Here is a 16,644-nt window from a genome sequence, read left to right as displayed (position 1 = left end):
AAAACCGCCATCGCATGGATAGTCAAAGATCTTGCACTGACCCTGTCCCTATTCGACCCCTACTTTCGAGAAGTGCCCAAAACATAACTCCCCTGGAAGCCAACGAAAACGACACAAAACAACCTCTCAACATGGCGTTCATTTAGTTGTGGTGAATTAAAACTCAGTGGACCGTATGACTCGCGAACATCGTGCAAATAAAGAAAGAGGCGTTTTTAGATCAAAATTCATGAACTCTCAAGCAATTAACTGGACCTTGGGAGCGATTTAAAACAGTCATTTTGAAGGAGATAAACGAATGTATTGACTTGTGTTCTTGTTCTGTAATGAACCGTGGCTTGTCAATGGCTTTACAGTGAATTTGACCAGCTCGTACTGCTGTGCTGAAATCTATTGTCCCTATATAAATCTTTTGTCGAGTGCTCATTGTCAAGAGTAAAAATCTAGTTTTGTTATTTGTATGTATGGCCTATTATTTTTCAACACAATTCCTGTCCATTTTTAAGCTTTTCATTTCATTTTTTCACAATTATCAATAAGAGAGCACGAAACTGTGAGAACGTTTTTAAAAGATGCTTTGAGATAATGCGGCATTTATGGGAAATTTCCTTTCGGGATAAAGTTCGGACTAAAACTGAATGATAGTTGAAATTGACAAGTCTCAACGAAAGCACCGGCCTTGGTCACAGAGCATTAGATTAGCGTATTAATTATGTGAAAATTAGTTAGTCATTAGTATGATTTTAGTTGAAGAGACACACACACAAACATACACTGTATGTTATATAATATACTGTATATAGCCATGGCACTAGTCCTGAAGAAGTATTCCCTGAAATCTAACTTAGAAATCGATTAATCTTAATGACATGATACATTGAATGAAGGAATATCTCCTTTTAGGATAAATGGACATCGTTCGATGGTTCAAGTCTACCGGGTTGTTTGGGAGTCGTATACTAATAACTTAATACTTAACTTAACAGAAATACATAGTCTATATTCAAAGATGATACATACTTCAGTTTTTTTTTAATCAAAATTCGCCCTTTGAAAAGGCCATAAATTGTTCTAAATCTCTATTTCAACACTATATGAGTTTTTAACTCTGTGAAGTCGATTTTGGACTTTCCATTGATTTGAGTGTGAGAGTAGTTTTTTTTTTAACATTCATTTGCTTAAATTTTAAAAACCGGTCCGATTGGTTTATTCATTGATTTTAGTGTGGGAGTAGTTTTTGTTTTATAAATTTGATTTGCTTAAAATTTTTTAAAAACGGCCCGATTGAACTATATATTAAACAAATAACTAAATATACCCTGAAAATTGGGCCTCACTGCCACTGTAGGTATATAATGTAACAGAATATGTATCATCAATACTCATGACTGGTAATAACCATGCAGCAGAAGACTTAATGAAGAGTTGAACGTAAGGGAGGTAATTCGTTGACTTCGCATATTGAGGTAATTTTATCAATTTGACTGGTGTGTGAGCAAGTTCACGCAGTTAGTATGTTGCACACTTGTGGTATCCTTTTATTTCAAGTAATGTTTTGACATGATCTTTTTGCAAAGATGATATACTTCGATTTATCAAAGTCTGTGGTATATAGATTCCGGAACATCTCATATAAAATTCTGCCCTTTCTTTTAAAAACGACTTCAATGATGTAACGCCTATAAACATAATCCCTATTTAAGATCTACAACTCCAGAGGACATGAGCCCAATAGTCATCCGAAATCATTCAAATTGAAAATGTCAGTTGATCTTATGTTCGTATTTGGTGCAAGACAGTAGCTTATCATTACAATGTAATTTAATTTATAAAAAAAAACACTAATGTATTCATAAACAAACAATAATTTATTCAACATCATATTTTATATATGTTCATACATTAATAAACAGTAATAATACATAGCATTTAACTTAATAACTTATAACATAGCTTTATTGCACTTATGTCGCCTTTTGTATTGCAACATATTCAATGTCTTAACAATGATACACACAAAAAGATGACGATGTCGATGATACACATTTATTTGTACACAATAACTGATGACGTTTTTAGTAAGATTCTCTAGCATTGGAGGTAGCATCTTTCGATTTCAGAATTACTTCGATGGAAACCTGGAAGAATAAAGTAATAAAATATTATAGAATAAATTAAATGAATTAAATTGGCAGCTTACTTTTGAAATTAATGAGTATTATATTTGAGTGAAAATACGTCTTTCTTTTCTGCTATAGTCTGGTGTAACGACGTGATATGTTTTGAAATCGCCATGAAAATAGTAATGAAGTTGTAGAATGTAACAACGCTTACCTATAATTATTCTGTCGATTGACGCCAGGGGGCTCTTACATCATTTAGCTGAATCACAGTTGAGTAGGGGCTTAATTATCACATCACAATATCCTTAATGAATATATTATAATATATAACGTTCAGGTCACAATATATAAAGGTCCTTATGAAACCAAGGCCCGTTAACACTTAGGTTCAGTATTAGCACTATTTGGAGATCAAAGTGAACTTTGGATTGAGTGGCGGCATTCACCCGTCGATATTTTTTCGGCAGCTCTTCCTACTCTCCATCCTTTTATTAAGCAGAGATACGTCCGTCTTTCGTTAAACCTGGCCCTGTGAAAGTTTCCCGGATAGGAATCGGACTAATGATTCCTGGAGAACTCTTGGGAGACAAGCTTGGTGATGATGCAGGAATGGAACCGGGACTTCCTGGTGTTGGACTGCCAGAAATCATACTGGATGGTGGTGTAATTGGTGTCACAGAGTATGGATGAAATCGCTGATTAGGAGATCTTTGAGACATTAAACTTAAATGAGATGCTCCCAAACTGGCTCCTAATTGGTAATGTTGAGCTAAAGCCAATTGATGAGACAGTGAAGCATGAGCAAAAGCTGCATGCGCCGGTGATGACGTTGTTGGGAAACTTCCTCCACCATACGATACATTGGACATCATTGGATGAGTCAGTTGGCTGGATGTTGAATTAAGAAGGTAGGAGTTGATGGGATGAAAAGCTGAATTGCTAGCTGGATACATGGATTGTGGTCTGAACATAGGGTAACCTGGTTTCTGGTACACTGTGACATTTGGTGGACTTTTTTCTTTTCTTTGGGAATAAGCGAGATCATGAAGGGATTTCTCTTTCACTGGTTCTTCTTTAATGTCTTTGGAAATGAATTTATGGTTTTCCTTTTCTTCACTATCGGAATTACTGTGGACACCGGAATCGTTGTGTGGGGATTCAGCAAGGGGACGCTCTGTGTCCGACTCTGTTCTTTGTCTTTTTGGAGGATTTTCAATTTCGGGTTCTGATTTTGGTGATTCGATACCGGATTCTGTATGAGAATTTGAGATGGCTGAAGGTGTCACATCATCATCAACACAGATTTCGACATTTTCGTCATCTTCTTCGCTGGCTGAATGGATTTCTTCAGTAGTGACTTGCACTTTAACTTCATCGGTGGTTAACGAACGTCTACAATAGAAAAAGAAGTTCATAAGTAAAACCTTTTATGATGACATGCGGTTTTAAAATTTGAATTTTAATGCGTTAATTATTCAACATGAATATTCATTTTAAAATTTAAGTGTTATGTCTTAAAGTGCCCTACTTACTTTTTGCCACGCCCTCCGCCATTTTCTCGGAAACCTTTAGCAAATGGATTATGGTCGATTTTCAATTGGGTGATCTGAAAAACACAAAATATTTATTATTTATTTTTTTATTTACTTACAACATAATAATTTTTCATAAAGATAAACTCTTGACATTTTGTAAAAAAAAAATGCGAAAAAAAAGAAATTCTTTAATATTTTCCTGTATGAATTAACTCACATGTTTAGGACGTTGATAACTCGTCGGTGATATAAATTTTCAATACAAAATATTTACCTTTTCATTTTGATAAGCAGTAACAGCAATAAATTGTGTTTCTTCGAAGACAAATGTTTTATTGGGACTGTATGCCATTCGTAGGAGATCACTAGCTCTTACTAAGTGAATTCGTGGTTGGTATTTATGCATGGAATTCAATATAGCCTGAAAAATATATAAAAAAAATATAAATATAACATGAAAATATAAAACAATATTACATGAAAATATAAAATAATATAACATAAATATAACTTATTAAATATTCATTTATATTTTCTCAGTTGGTTTCAAAACTTAATTTAAGCTGAAAGTTTTTTATTGAAATTTGGTCCTAATATTTCCAATTTCTCACAAAGGTTCTAAAATTTTATTCATATGGCACTTCATTCATGAACCAACTATGAATTTTCTCATGGATATCTCAGACGTAATATAAGTAAATTGAATACGATATGCCCTTAAATTAATAACAACTTATTTCCGACAAACTTTGAATAGATTTGAAACCCAAGGTTACTATCTTGACCTAGGGTTAATAGAGTCTAAACGGCGCCGTGTCATATGAAAATAGCGACAATAAAAATATGTAGCGGGAGTATATCATAATTCATACAATATCGATAGAGCCAAAATAAAATAGGACTGGTGTATGAAAATTGTGATATGAAATATACAAGATAAAAATGTGGTGGGTGTCGTTAGCAGGGAATTCTTACCCTTCTAAATGTTAATACAGGAAAATCCTAAACGTTTGTATACAATTCAGTGTTTTATCTTATTGCCTTAAAGCTATATGCCTATTATTTTCACAAAATACTGATCAAAGCGATTTATCAAAATAAGGTATTCACATATTCAAGCCTCGGGCAAATTTTTGAGTCAAAGTGTGAAATTGAGCTAATTTCTATTCAGTGTTGCGGTTTACGAGATACATTGATGAAAAAATCTTCCAGATAGCGAAACGCAAAGAACGAAAAATTTCGAGAAGTACATTTTGTATTATACTCCTTAAAATGAGATGACGTAAACGCTAACGAGTTTATGATAATTTCATACTTGGTCAATATTTTAAACACCTAATTTGTTGACTTTTCCAATGTTTACAAATTACTGTCATAAATAAACAGAGATATCGAATTTCCATATCATTCATAGGGGTTTAAGCATGATATATATAGGACATACATGATTACGTCGACAAAATCTGACCAAATTTGTTTGTTTCTAGCATTTTTATCTGATCTACTCATAATTGTGGCTAATTTAGGCGTAGTTTAATAACATCGCCAGACACCCTGGCACCTCATAGACCCTTAACCCTCTATATCCCAATGAGCAATTTACAGCTTAATATCTATATCAGCATTACTTAACATTGACCATAATGAGATTAACCCTTTGTGTGTCCACTAAACGCTACTTGCTCAGCTAGCTGGTAACTTCGTTTTCTTAATTACATTTAATTAACCTTTTACACGTCGCCAACATGTCGCCCCATTATGATAATCCACGCTACCTATGTCTAGAGCGTTAATTTTCGTACCTCGATCTAACTAAGTCCTTTGAAATTCAGTAACTTGAAACCTGGATTTGAGTTAAATACGCCCAAGGCCCAAAAATATTTTGGAGTCTCATATGTCTCTGATAAAGGATGGGATTAACTTTAACCTTATTAATACTTAATTAAATCACAATTATATTTTCGTTCCATGTTTAGATAAAATCTCATTTTGTGTAATACTAAAATTAGATTATTCCATTTGTTCCGAAGGAAATTATCAATACTGCAGTGCTTGATGATGTTTAGTTTTTATACATTACGATTCACAAAGCATTATTGTCAATGTAACTTTTTCCCGTAGCAATATAGCAATTATTAAAATTACCAAGATGAATCATTCAAAAGTTAAAACAATATTACAAATGAATAATAAAATGTTACTCACCGCCCCACTTTTATCTGAAATATTGTTGGTTAGTTTGAGTTTATGGAAGGAAACTGGTTTCTGCATCCATTGCTCGCCGGTACAGGGTGAATCTGGATGGATGTACATTCTTTTAGGCATTTCTGGATCTGCTTTTCCAGCAACCATCCATTTACCATTATGAAATTTATATCGGCAGTCGTCACATGGAACTATATCCAATAGTAAAATATATTTGGATTTCTTATCTAATCCTGAAATTTTGGCTTTGTAAGCTGGGAAAATTCGTCTGAAAAATACAAGAAAAAATCATAAATAATTTTTCAACATAATAACAAATATTCCGATACGAAAGTGTCAAAATTTGTACAGAGAACCACTTTCTGGAATCCCTTTGTCGCCATGTTAAAAATAAATAAAATTGTTTGATTTTTATCGTAAGATTTATGAAGACGTTTTTAAGTCTAAAGATTTTTTGCCGCCACTTGGACGGCGATATGACAAAAATATTAGTCTTAAAAATGTTCCAAGTCGAAGAATTCATTTTTATAAATTTTTGTATTTGATAACCTTAAAATTGACAAACACTTGAGCAATTTTTAAATTTCTAAAATATTGTATCTTTTTAAGATAAGCGTTTGATGCCAAAACTGTTAAAAATCTTTTATTTGCCACTAAACAGTTGTAGAAATTTATCTTAAAAAGTCGTCAAAATGATGATATTTTTGCGATATCTGAATATGAATTTTATCTTAATAATTTAGATATAATAATATAAATTTGATAAAAACTGGCTTCTTATCATACCCACTTACAAATGATTTATGATTTAAGAAAAACATTAATAATATAACGTTTATAAATAAATAACTTATACTAATAATATAAACTTGAGGAAGATTATGCAAAAAATATTTTAAAAATATACAATAAGTATATATTTCTGTATATAACCAGAATTATAATCAGTAATCAATAATCATAAATCTTTATGTTATAAACAATCTATACAAGACTACAAAATTTTGAAATATTTTTGAGAATTCACAAATCACCACCATAACTTAAGATAAATAAAAGTTCTCATTGTATTGTCGGAATTTCCAAATTTACAATTAATTTTTGTATATAAACATGATTATGAAATTTGTATATCATTGGAATACATTGTCAACTTTTTCATTTTTGTATAATAGGCCTATACACATGATGAATTATATTAATCATTTTGCATTTAGCAAAAATCAATTGTGAATATTGTCCACATACACTTTTGTATAATGTCTTCATAAACAATAACAATTTTGCTTTGATTGCAATTATACAATAACACATTGACATTTTACAAGATTATTTATAAGTCATAATGTTTAATGGTTGAATAGACACACTGTAAAAAATGTTGTTATTAATCACGTCATATTTCCTGTAAATTAAGCAAAAATTTAAAGTTTGCCTACCTGCCAGTCTTGGTGATGACCATCTCGGTTCCGATCTTATGAAAGGTTTTCCATAAATCGTCGTTTTCCAATTCAATTTTAGGATCATCTTGCACATCTGGGTCATTGGTTTCAGGTACCCCAAAGGGCCTGAATGGTGCTGGGTAAGGCATTAAATCCGTGGGGGTTAGGGGTAACCTGCCCATCTGTTGTTGTTGTAACTTGTGTAACAGTTGTGTATTAAGTCCAGAATTCGGAAATCCCATCGATGGATAAAACTGTTGCGATAATAACGATCCCATATTGTAGTCCGATGATCTTTGCATCACAAAGGGGTTAAAAGCCATTTTGAAACAGTAAACAGTAAATAAATAATGTATATAATAAAATGTTGAATCACTAGCGAAGTATCATGAACCGAAGTTGGATATGAACTGCCGATATTAGCGATAAAACGTAGCTATATACCCTAGTCGAGCCGTCTCGTGCCGCGACACTGCTTATCTCACCTCATAATACTACAATACATCAATCATTGTTCTGCCAACTCGGTGATTGGCTCTCGTCTACTTCTCGACCAATCATATCTCATCAGGGCGTGGCCTGCTATCACGAGCTCGTCAAGCGCTAGACTTACTGTCTCCTACTTGCGATCCTTTTATCGGCGTTCACGATATGTCAACATATGAAGCTGGCAGTCATTGAAATTTAGTCGCCAGTTAAAAAGAATACAATTAATCTATTACTTATAAACAAATACCACTTTTTAAAGTTTGTCAATAAATCGCGGATTCGTTTTTACTTTATAAATTTTCAGCTAGGATTAATTTAAAGCCCCTTGTCTAAAACTACTTCGAATTTGAATCGTTGACTTTGCAAACCAAATCGACATAATATAAAAATGGGATTAATCAAGTAAAAAAATTGACTCGAGTTCAAATTTTTCGTCTGCAGTTTGGCAACTAAATAGTTTTGCCTTATGTAAATGACAAACTTCCAAGATGAAAATTATTTTAACCTCGACAATCGGCCCTGACTAAAATATAAAGTGCTCTATATTGTAGGAGATAAAAGGGTTAACCGAGAGATTTACTTAAATTTTCAACTCCTAAACTGAAATTTTATTTTCATATTTTTCGTATAATTTTTCAACATATTAGAAAAATAACAAAGAAAATTTCGAACAAAAAATATTAACCACATAAATGCCAATCATCGAGGCGACAAATAGGGATAGAAGTGATTAAGGCCGTATATCCCGCCCACTCGAGTTTGATTGACAAGTGTATTGAAAGTCAATCTAGCATCCTTTTGTTTACATTCAGGGGTAATTGGTGTAAAATAAACAAGCAGTGAATAGTAGTAAGGTATTCTATCAGAGGTTAAAGTGAATTGTCGTCATCTGGATGGTGCCAAAGTCTGTAGATTGCCTGACAATACGCCAGCAATCAGTCTCAATATCCATGCTTCTCCACTGATTTCTGGAATAAATAAAAATGTGCCATTTAATGATTGGAAAATTGATTATAGGGTGAACTAATTTCACTTTGAAAAAGTCGCATGATTTTTTGTATTCTGAACGAATAATGTGATATATCTATCTAAATTTCATCTTAATATTTTGTAATATCTGATTTAATAATTTAAGTTATTTTCAGCAAATTATAAACATTTTAGTATCTATCCATTCTTTTTGGTCTAGAATAATTTAAACTAGATGACAGTCAAATATTGTAAAATAATTTGAAATAGATGACAGTCAAATACTCTAGAATAATTTGAAATAGATGACAGCTAAATACTGTTAAATAATTTGAAATAGATGACAGTCAAATACTGTAAAATAATTTGAAATAGATGACAGTCAAATACTCTAGATTAATTTAAACTAGATGACATTCGAATACTCTAGAATAATTTGTAAAGAAAACAGCTAAATACTGTAAAATAATTTGAAATAGATGGCAGCCAAATACTGTAAAATAATTTGATATAGATGACAGTCAAATACTGTAAAATAATTTGAAATAGATGACAGTCAAATACTCTAGAATAATTTAAACTAGATGACAGTCAAATACTCTAGAATAATTTGAAATAGATGACAGCTAAATACTGTAAAATAATTTGAAATAGATGGCAGCCAAATACTGTAAAATAATTTGATATAGATGACAGTCAAATATTCTGGTATATTTTGAAATAGATGATAGTCAAGTGTTTTTTTTTTTAAACTCTAATTCTAATTTTTGATGAATAGAGGTTTATTGCATTGCGATCTGAAATCTAATTTAAATTTTACCAAAATGAAAATTTACGATAACTTATTTTCCTGTAAATATTAGTTTTCATTTTCCCATAAATTTTCTCTAATAATTAATCAATATAATATACTGAAAACTGACAAGAGAAACTTATAGAGCTAATATTTTTCTCTCTTTTTCTATGAAAATTAATATATTTTTCAATAATAAGCTTAGTTAAGTATAACTCTTTATTTTGGTGTCATATTTCTAACATACAGTCTCGTGCAGATTTTCACCAAAGGTCAAAAGTACCGTCACGTGAAATTAGTCCAAAATTTCAAATAAATCAAAATTTATTTTATTATTTTTCATCATTTATTACATTTTAAAAAGATGATATAATGGAATAGATTTTAATTTAACATTCGTGGTCTCATTCTGCCGAGACGTATTTTTGATACAGCATATAAAATTTCCCATGTGTATTGTGTGTATTCTTTTTCACTGCTGTATTAGGCTATAATGATCTCCATACCTGAAGTTTTAGCTCTGTACAATATTTTGTAAAGTACTGGCTATGTTCAATATTTTTTCACATTACATTTATGTTTGCAAATATTGAATGATTATGAATCTTAATTTCCAAGTTTTTTGTATATCATGAATTTCAATATCATCTACAAATCAAGTAAGTTTTAAATTTGTACACTCTATCAAACCATGAACATAGTCCGACCAAAACATTTTTCTATTTGGATAAGACTATTTACAAAAACTACACCAAAATGGTAATAGACTATGATCGCACGCCTTCAGTCTGTGTTTGTTAATACAAATTAGCAAATTCGTGAAAAGTGTTAGCACAATTTTGCAAAATCTGTATTCACCAAGACACAAATTGTGAAATACAAACGTACAAATTATAAACCGAGTTTTGAAAATGTTCATATTCTCTCACGATATCCGATGGCCATATTGATCATAGTTTGTTTTCCTCTGGCATGAGGCTATTTTTAGCACATATATGATTAGATTATAATAGAAATTATTCGCGAGTTTCTGTAAGCACCTTGATTGCTAGACGAAACACTGGGTTGTAACATTTTGCATTTGTACAGGGCCGTAATATATGGGGTATTTATTCTTTATTTGATATTTTCAAATATTTCCCTTTTTTAGAAAAATGAATTGGAGTTTTAAATCCTCCGTCTGATCATGGATTTGGTGACATATTTTCCTTTGTCAAAATAAAGCGTAGTGGAAATATTTTTCGTTACAAATTTTTCTTCGTAAGATCAAATAAAAAGTCCTTAACAGGGGCTCTTCGATTTCACAAAAAGGACTTTTAATTTAAGAAACTGGCTCGTGATAATTTAACCCTACCGTGACGCTACTACCAAACAATCAGAGTGACGTGGTGAGGGTTAAATTAAACAGTTGATATCTCGGCGCCAGTCCTTCACGTGGTTAAACGTACTGATTTAGCAAATTGATTATCGGCTGTTAATCCTTTAACGATTATCTTCTCCTCGTTTCGTACCTCATTGATTTCAAATCTGCGCCATTTTGTTTTTGTTGATTTTAAGTAGCTTATGGTCTGAATATTTGAACGATTCGTCGTCTGGAAATTTTATCTGTGAGACGTCATACGCCAATGGCTGATCAAATCAAGAGAATTTGTAATGAAAACTAAATTTGCAGTCGCCGAGGTCAATCTACAATAATTTTACATGAAGCCGATTACATTAATTTGAAATTCAGACGGGTTTTGGCATAAAATTGGCGATTTAGGCTTTATCCAATACAAAATTTCCTATAACAGACAATCATGTCTTTAATTTTTGTCGCCGAACAATTAGGTCGGATATGTCGGGCAATATTTTTTTTGAAAAAATACGTCATCCGCATTAAGAATGTCTAAATGTAATCAAGGACAAAATTGGTCAGCAATTGTATCTTTGATTTTTTATCGCCATGCAATCTGCCATTGCGACTTCGGTGCCTAGTCTAATTATTCCATTACGTAAACAAATTGACTATTTTGAAGAACTATTTCGATAATCTGCTAACATTGTGTTGCTGTTCGTTGAAACAACTTGCCCATCTCCCTTAAATAACAAGTATTGTGTGACAGGGGCATATAATGGCAGTATAACCAAGAGAGCCGGGGGTATAAGACCAACTATTTTCTTCCATGATTGGGGACTGGACCACCCCTAGTATTTTTTTTGGACGTTGCTCAAAAGAACACATTATGGATATAGGGTTCACTTTTCCCTCTCATGTCCAAGGTAAACTATATCGTACGCAATGCTATAGCAGAAAATATTTATCAAATATGGTCTTCACGACCCTCGGCAGTGACAACTATTTAGGTACCGAACAAAATTTAAACGTATTTTTGCACTTCCTTTGTTCGAATATTGTAATGTAAACACAAGTTTAAATTCGATCAACAGCGCCATATTGTAACGTTAGTGTTAAACGAAATATTAGTGGTAGAAATAAATTAACAAGTTAGTGTTAAAAGAAAATTTGTAATTTTTAACAAGGAATGATAATAGTAAATTAGAAAGTTAAACACTAGTTGTGTTAGTGATAAAATTCGGTCTGACGCCATCCTCACTACTGGCGACTATGCAATTAGCACTTTGATTGTGTTCGTCTCCTCATATTCATGAGTTTTCACCTTTACTTTTATGCTATTAGCTTTTTTTTATCAATATGTGCCGTAATTTAAAGTCCTTCTGTGCTTTTTTTTATTAACATTTCGCTTAGGTGTTGGTGCTTTTATGATAACTTTTGTAACATAATTGTAAACATAACACTATTCCTATTTTAGTGCCTTCCGTTGAAAAGAACCTGGACCTCAGCATTTTGATATTTGGTTTTATAAAGACTCTCATATATTTGCGAGATTTTTCTGATTCTAAGGATAGTAAGGAAACTGAGGTCTTTAAGAAAATTCCTTAATCAATAATTCCACACATGTACAATATTATGGCAGTGACAAATTTAGGAAAACCAATTCTCAATTTAACATGTTAAGGTTTAAATCTGACGGTTCTTGTGCAAACGTTTAAAGCTTAACCTAATAAATTGATTGAAAATGGTTTTAAAACATAACAACTAAATGATTCATATTGTAACAATTCTGCAAATATTTTGAAAATCGGCGCGAAATTTCGAACATTATGAATCCTGTGTAAGCTTTTTAAGCTTATCCCCATAAATTAATCGCTAAATATTCTAAAATTCACAAGTTTGTGTTTTGGCAGGGCGATATTGACAGTGGTCGGAGACGGCGATCTTAGTCGATTATCAACGAAGATCCTAAGCCGGCGAGGACCAGATAATGACTTCATTCAGATAGGAGACGAATTTGGTTTGAGGCTTGAAAAACATAGCAGTGTCACTCGCTCGCGACTCGTCAGAGATTTACAACTTGTTGTTGAAATCCCGAGAAATTAAAATAAATAATGTCTTTATAAAGTTATTGTTCATCTCAGTTTATTAATCGTAATGGGTTTAAATCTGATTGTTTCCAACAATCGAAAACAATCGTTTACAATCATGCCATCATCTCCATCTATTGTTTAAATCATGTAACAATAATTATGTCAAGGAGAAAATCCTGTAAACAATTGTCTAGCAAGGGTAGATACACAATCGCTTTATCTATTTCTTTCAATTGAGGGGCAAAATGACGTGAGGTGGATACCAGCCCTGAAGGCAATTTTCACCGGAATCGATTTATCGTGGCATACGGTCAAGGCTTTAGAGTATCTCACACTTTACGAGAGGGTAATATTTTGTCACTATATCCAGGCGTTTGAGCGTCTGTATACGACTTAACGACGGATATGCCAACACTTTTTTACAATGCCTCGAACTGTCAATGTGAAGTTAATCATCAAATGAATATGATTAAATAACTCACTTATTTCATTGTTTGTGGCTTAAAATTGCTTCAGTTTATAGCAAATTTTCTAAACGTCTTTTGTACCAAGATGTCAGTAATTGCTTAAAGCAGTCTTAAGCTTTTGTTCTTGGGTCTCTATATTTTGATAATGTGTAAATATGTCTAATCGCAAAACCTGTTAATGTCTTGTTTGAATCTTGCCAACAGTCAAATAAATTCATTAAAATTGATGGTGATTTTTGGATTGAGTCATTAAATTAATAAGTAAAATTTGATTAATCCCCTTTCTTATGAAAACCATATATTTAAATTATGACACTTCGACATTAAATTTCAAGTTTTGAAAGTAAATTGCTCTTTGATTGCTGATATTTTATAAATTTTGACACTCATCCTCTGAAGACATTTTTATTTAATGTATTTGACGATGTTAGGAATTAAATCAAGTATATTGATAGGAAGTAAGAAGAAGAAGAGACATAGTACGTATCCTTGTTGCACACCCTGGTACAAATTTTTAAAGGTGAGAACGGTTATCCTTTTTGTGGATTTTAAATTTTGGCAATTCATAGATATGACTATTCATAATTTCTTTGTTTAATTTGTTTATCTATAGTCTAAAATTTTACATGATCCAACTATTAGCAAAATTACAAACGATTGGGGACATACAGAATATTTTACAGGCATTTTTGCGATCAATATCAGAACAGCTTCAATTTGACTGTGATATCATTTTCGTATGATATTCAAATTGTAATCACTTGTAAATCGGAATATTCACACCAATTCGTATCGGGTAACACATCGGAGATGAAATTAAAATATATCGCCTTAATCAAATCTAATATATTAATATTTTAGCTTTTATCTTAATATTTATTAATTGTTGAGATGGAGATAACATTCAGATATCTATCATTTAGTATATATTTTCATGAATAACCCTAATGCTCCCTGTGGGATAATTAAAACATGCTTTAATTTGGAAACATTTAAAACCCGATTTGTGACCCCGGCCGGTGTTCTCTTGATTGATGTTTAGTCGAGAACCTACTGATGTCCACTCTAGACCCGTATCAGTAAATCTCACAATGGGTGGGCATGTACCCCGTAAATGCTAGAATCCTATCGACATTAACGGTCTTTAAAGGGTAATAATCGCCCATCTAGATTAAAACCCTCGGGGGTAAACGCTCTTCAAAAGTTTTTCAATCGATCATGCAGTGGACAAGGCTCCACTTGACGTCCCTGGTTGAGATAATTGGTAGAATGAAATAGTATATCGCATTTTGGTAGTTTCTACTAATGTTTTGTGGTTTTAGATTTTTTAAGAAGATTAGACATCTGGGAATGATTGAAAATGATAAGTTTTTTAGTTTTGGCTATCTCATTTCTCATTTGCTTTGGTTTAGTTAAGAGGATTGATAAATGGTAAACTAGTTTTACGTCCTTTTTGGTTTGGGAGAAGTGGGGGAGGGGTCTCATGAAAAAGATGATAACTCGGTAAAGTTTCGAAAAGCTGCAACAACTTCAATGATAGTTTACTCCTTCCAAAGAAACTTTACAGCTTATTTGTAAGATTTAGATTTTGCCATTGTATGCTTTTCGAATTTAGGTGGTTTCCTTAACATCCACTACCACCTCTCATTGTCACCTAAATTTCTACAGAAGGTCATGATGTAAAAGCATGATTTCTAATAGTACACAATTCATTGTGTCAAAATATAAAAAATAACAATATGTATTTGTTATATTTCAATTATAAGGTCAGAAGACAAAAGAATAATGTCAAATTTCATCCACTAATGTCATTTAAGATAACAAAACTACCTGTCTCTTTCCTCGTGCCAACCGACATTTTTCAAATACTTGCACATAGTCCCCTTGTCTAGTCAGGTAGCACAATCACTGTAGGAAATCTGTGTCATGCATTATGGTGTCAGAACACGATTCGTGGGTCAAGCTTTTTCCTTGACATGTCAGTGATACCAATTCGACTTGTGAATTAAATTTATGGAAATACATTATGTAATTCCAAAGTTTTTAAATAAGTCGAATGCATTATTTGATGCAAGAAAAGGAAATCCAGAAATAGATATTTTGATAAAGAAACGCAGAAATATGATTGCTATAAAATCAAAAAAGAATGGTCAAAAACAGAAATTTGTCCAATGATAACTAACTAAAGCCTTTTAGTTGGTTGCAGCTCACCGAGGAATTAAGGGCATGTGAGAATGTACATGGTACATGGAGAAAGCCAAAGACCAGAGTTCTAAATTGATAGGAATCACGTAAGGGAAAAGTCATTATAGAGGAAATGGGCGAATTTGGATATGAATGCCCTTTGCCTATACACATGTCTAAAATATTCGATATGAAGGGATGCTTTCAACAAGACACAAGAATGTATGCATCTATTTCTACAAAAGTCAGTCATGTTAAAAAATCAATGACATATCCACGACATTGGCAAAGTATGTCTTCGTTACATATGGCATGAAAGGTCTTGTATCTGTGATTGGAAATGACAATTGTTTTAGAAAACTACATTGTGTCAATCGTGCCATACTTCGATCACATAGATAAGATATGCGTGGATTGCATTTAGCAAATAATGACAAATTTTGGAAATGTTGATCACAAACGTCATGGATGTCGGATACTAGGTTACTAGCGAAATGTGTGTGACACGTCGTTGGACTGTAGAATTATTTTTCCTAAATTGTAGACTTTGTGTGTCAAATAAAATAGGTAGACAACAAAGCAATGATGGTTATTTTGTCAAAAAGTATATTGCTTATAATATTAATAGTATATGTATACGCCTGAAATAGTAAATGTCTATTTTGTCATAGTTATCAGAAAGCGTACTGTGTCAGACATTTTTAAAACAATAACTCGCTTCTATTGCACATTAAAATCTCTACCAAAATTTGAAAATGGGCTAATATACCACTTTCAAAATACAGTATATGTGAATCATTAAATTCAAAATCAGCCATTACTGAACGAAGTTACCGCTCTTTTTGGGTTCCAAAAAATTGGTAAAAGCTATTTTTGTTTTCCCAATTTATTATTTATCTTTTATACAAGTGAGTGGAGTATTTTGGTAATATAATCACATGGATTATAAAAAAGCGATTTCCTTCTAATCGATCTGCATTTGAAAAAAGGAACTACGTTTTTTCCTTT

The 16,644-nt window shown here is 32.2% G+C and overlaps 2 protein-coding genes across 2 annotated transcripts; both read right to left on the bottom strand.

Moving 5' to 3' along the window:
• Positions 1 to 2,614: 2,614 nt before the first annotated feature.
• Positions 2,615 to 3,515, bottom strand: LOTGIDRAFT_160594 (hypothetical protein; the record flags this gene model as incomplete). Its single annotated transcript, XM_009055705.1, has 1 exon — positions 2,615 to 3,515. A coding segment is annotated over one exon (901 nt), but the record flags the coding sequence as incomplete, so codon positions are not given.
• A 136-nt stretch (positions 3,516 to 3,651) lies between these two features.
• LOTGIDRAFT_117236 (hypothetical protein) lies at positions 3,652 to 7,454 on the bottom strand (the record flags this gene model as incomplete). The annotated part of the gene is made up of 4 exons (XM_009055704.1): positions 3,652 to 3,729; positions 3,933 to 4,079; positions 5,864 to 6,131; positions 7,303 to 7,454. The coding sequence occupies 4 exons, from the start codon at positions 7,452 to 7,454 to the stop codon at positions 3,652 to 3,654; spliced, it is 645 nt and encodes a 214-aa protein (XP_009053952.1).
• Between the last annotated feature and the right edge of the window lie 9,190 nt (positions 7,455 to 16,644).

This window comes from Lottia gigantea (genome assembly GCF_000327385.1).
Source record: "Lottia gigantea unplaced genomic scaffold LOTGIsca_25, whole genome shotgun sequence".
Taxonomy (NCBI): domain Eukaryota; kingdom Metazoa; phylum Mollusca; class Gastropoda; family Lottiidae; genus Lottia; species Lottia gigantea.
The sequence above is the reverse complement of the archived record's forward strand: the minus strand, read 5'-3'. Positions and strand labels throughout refer to the sequence as shown.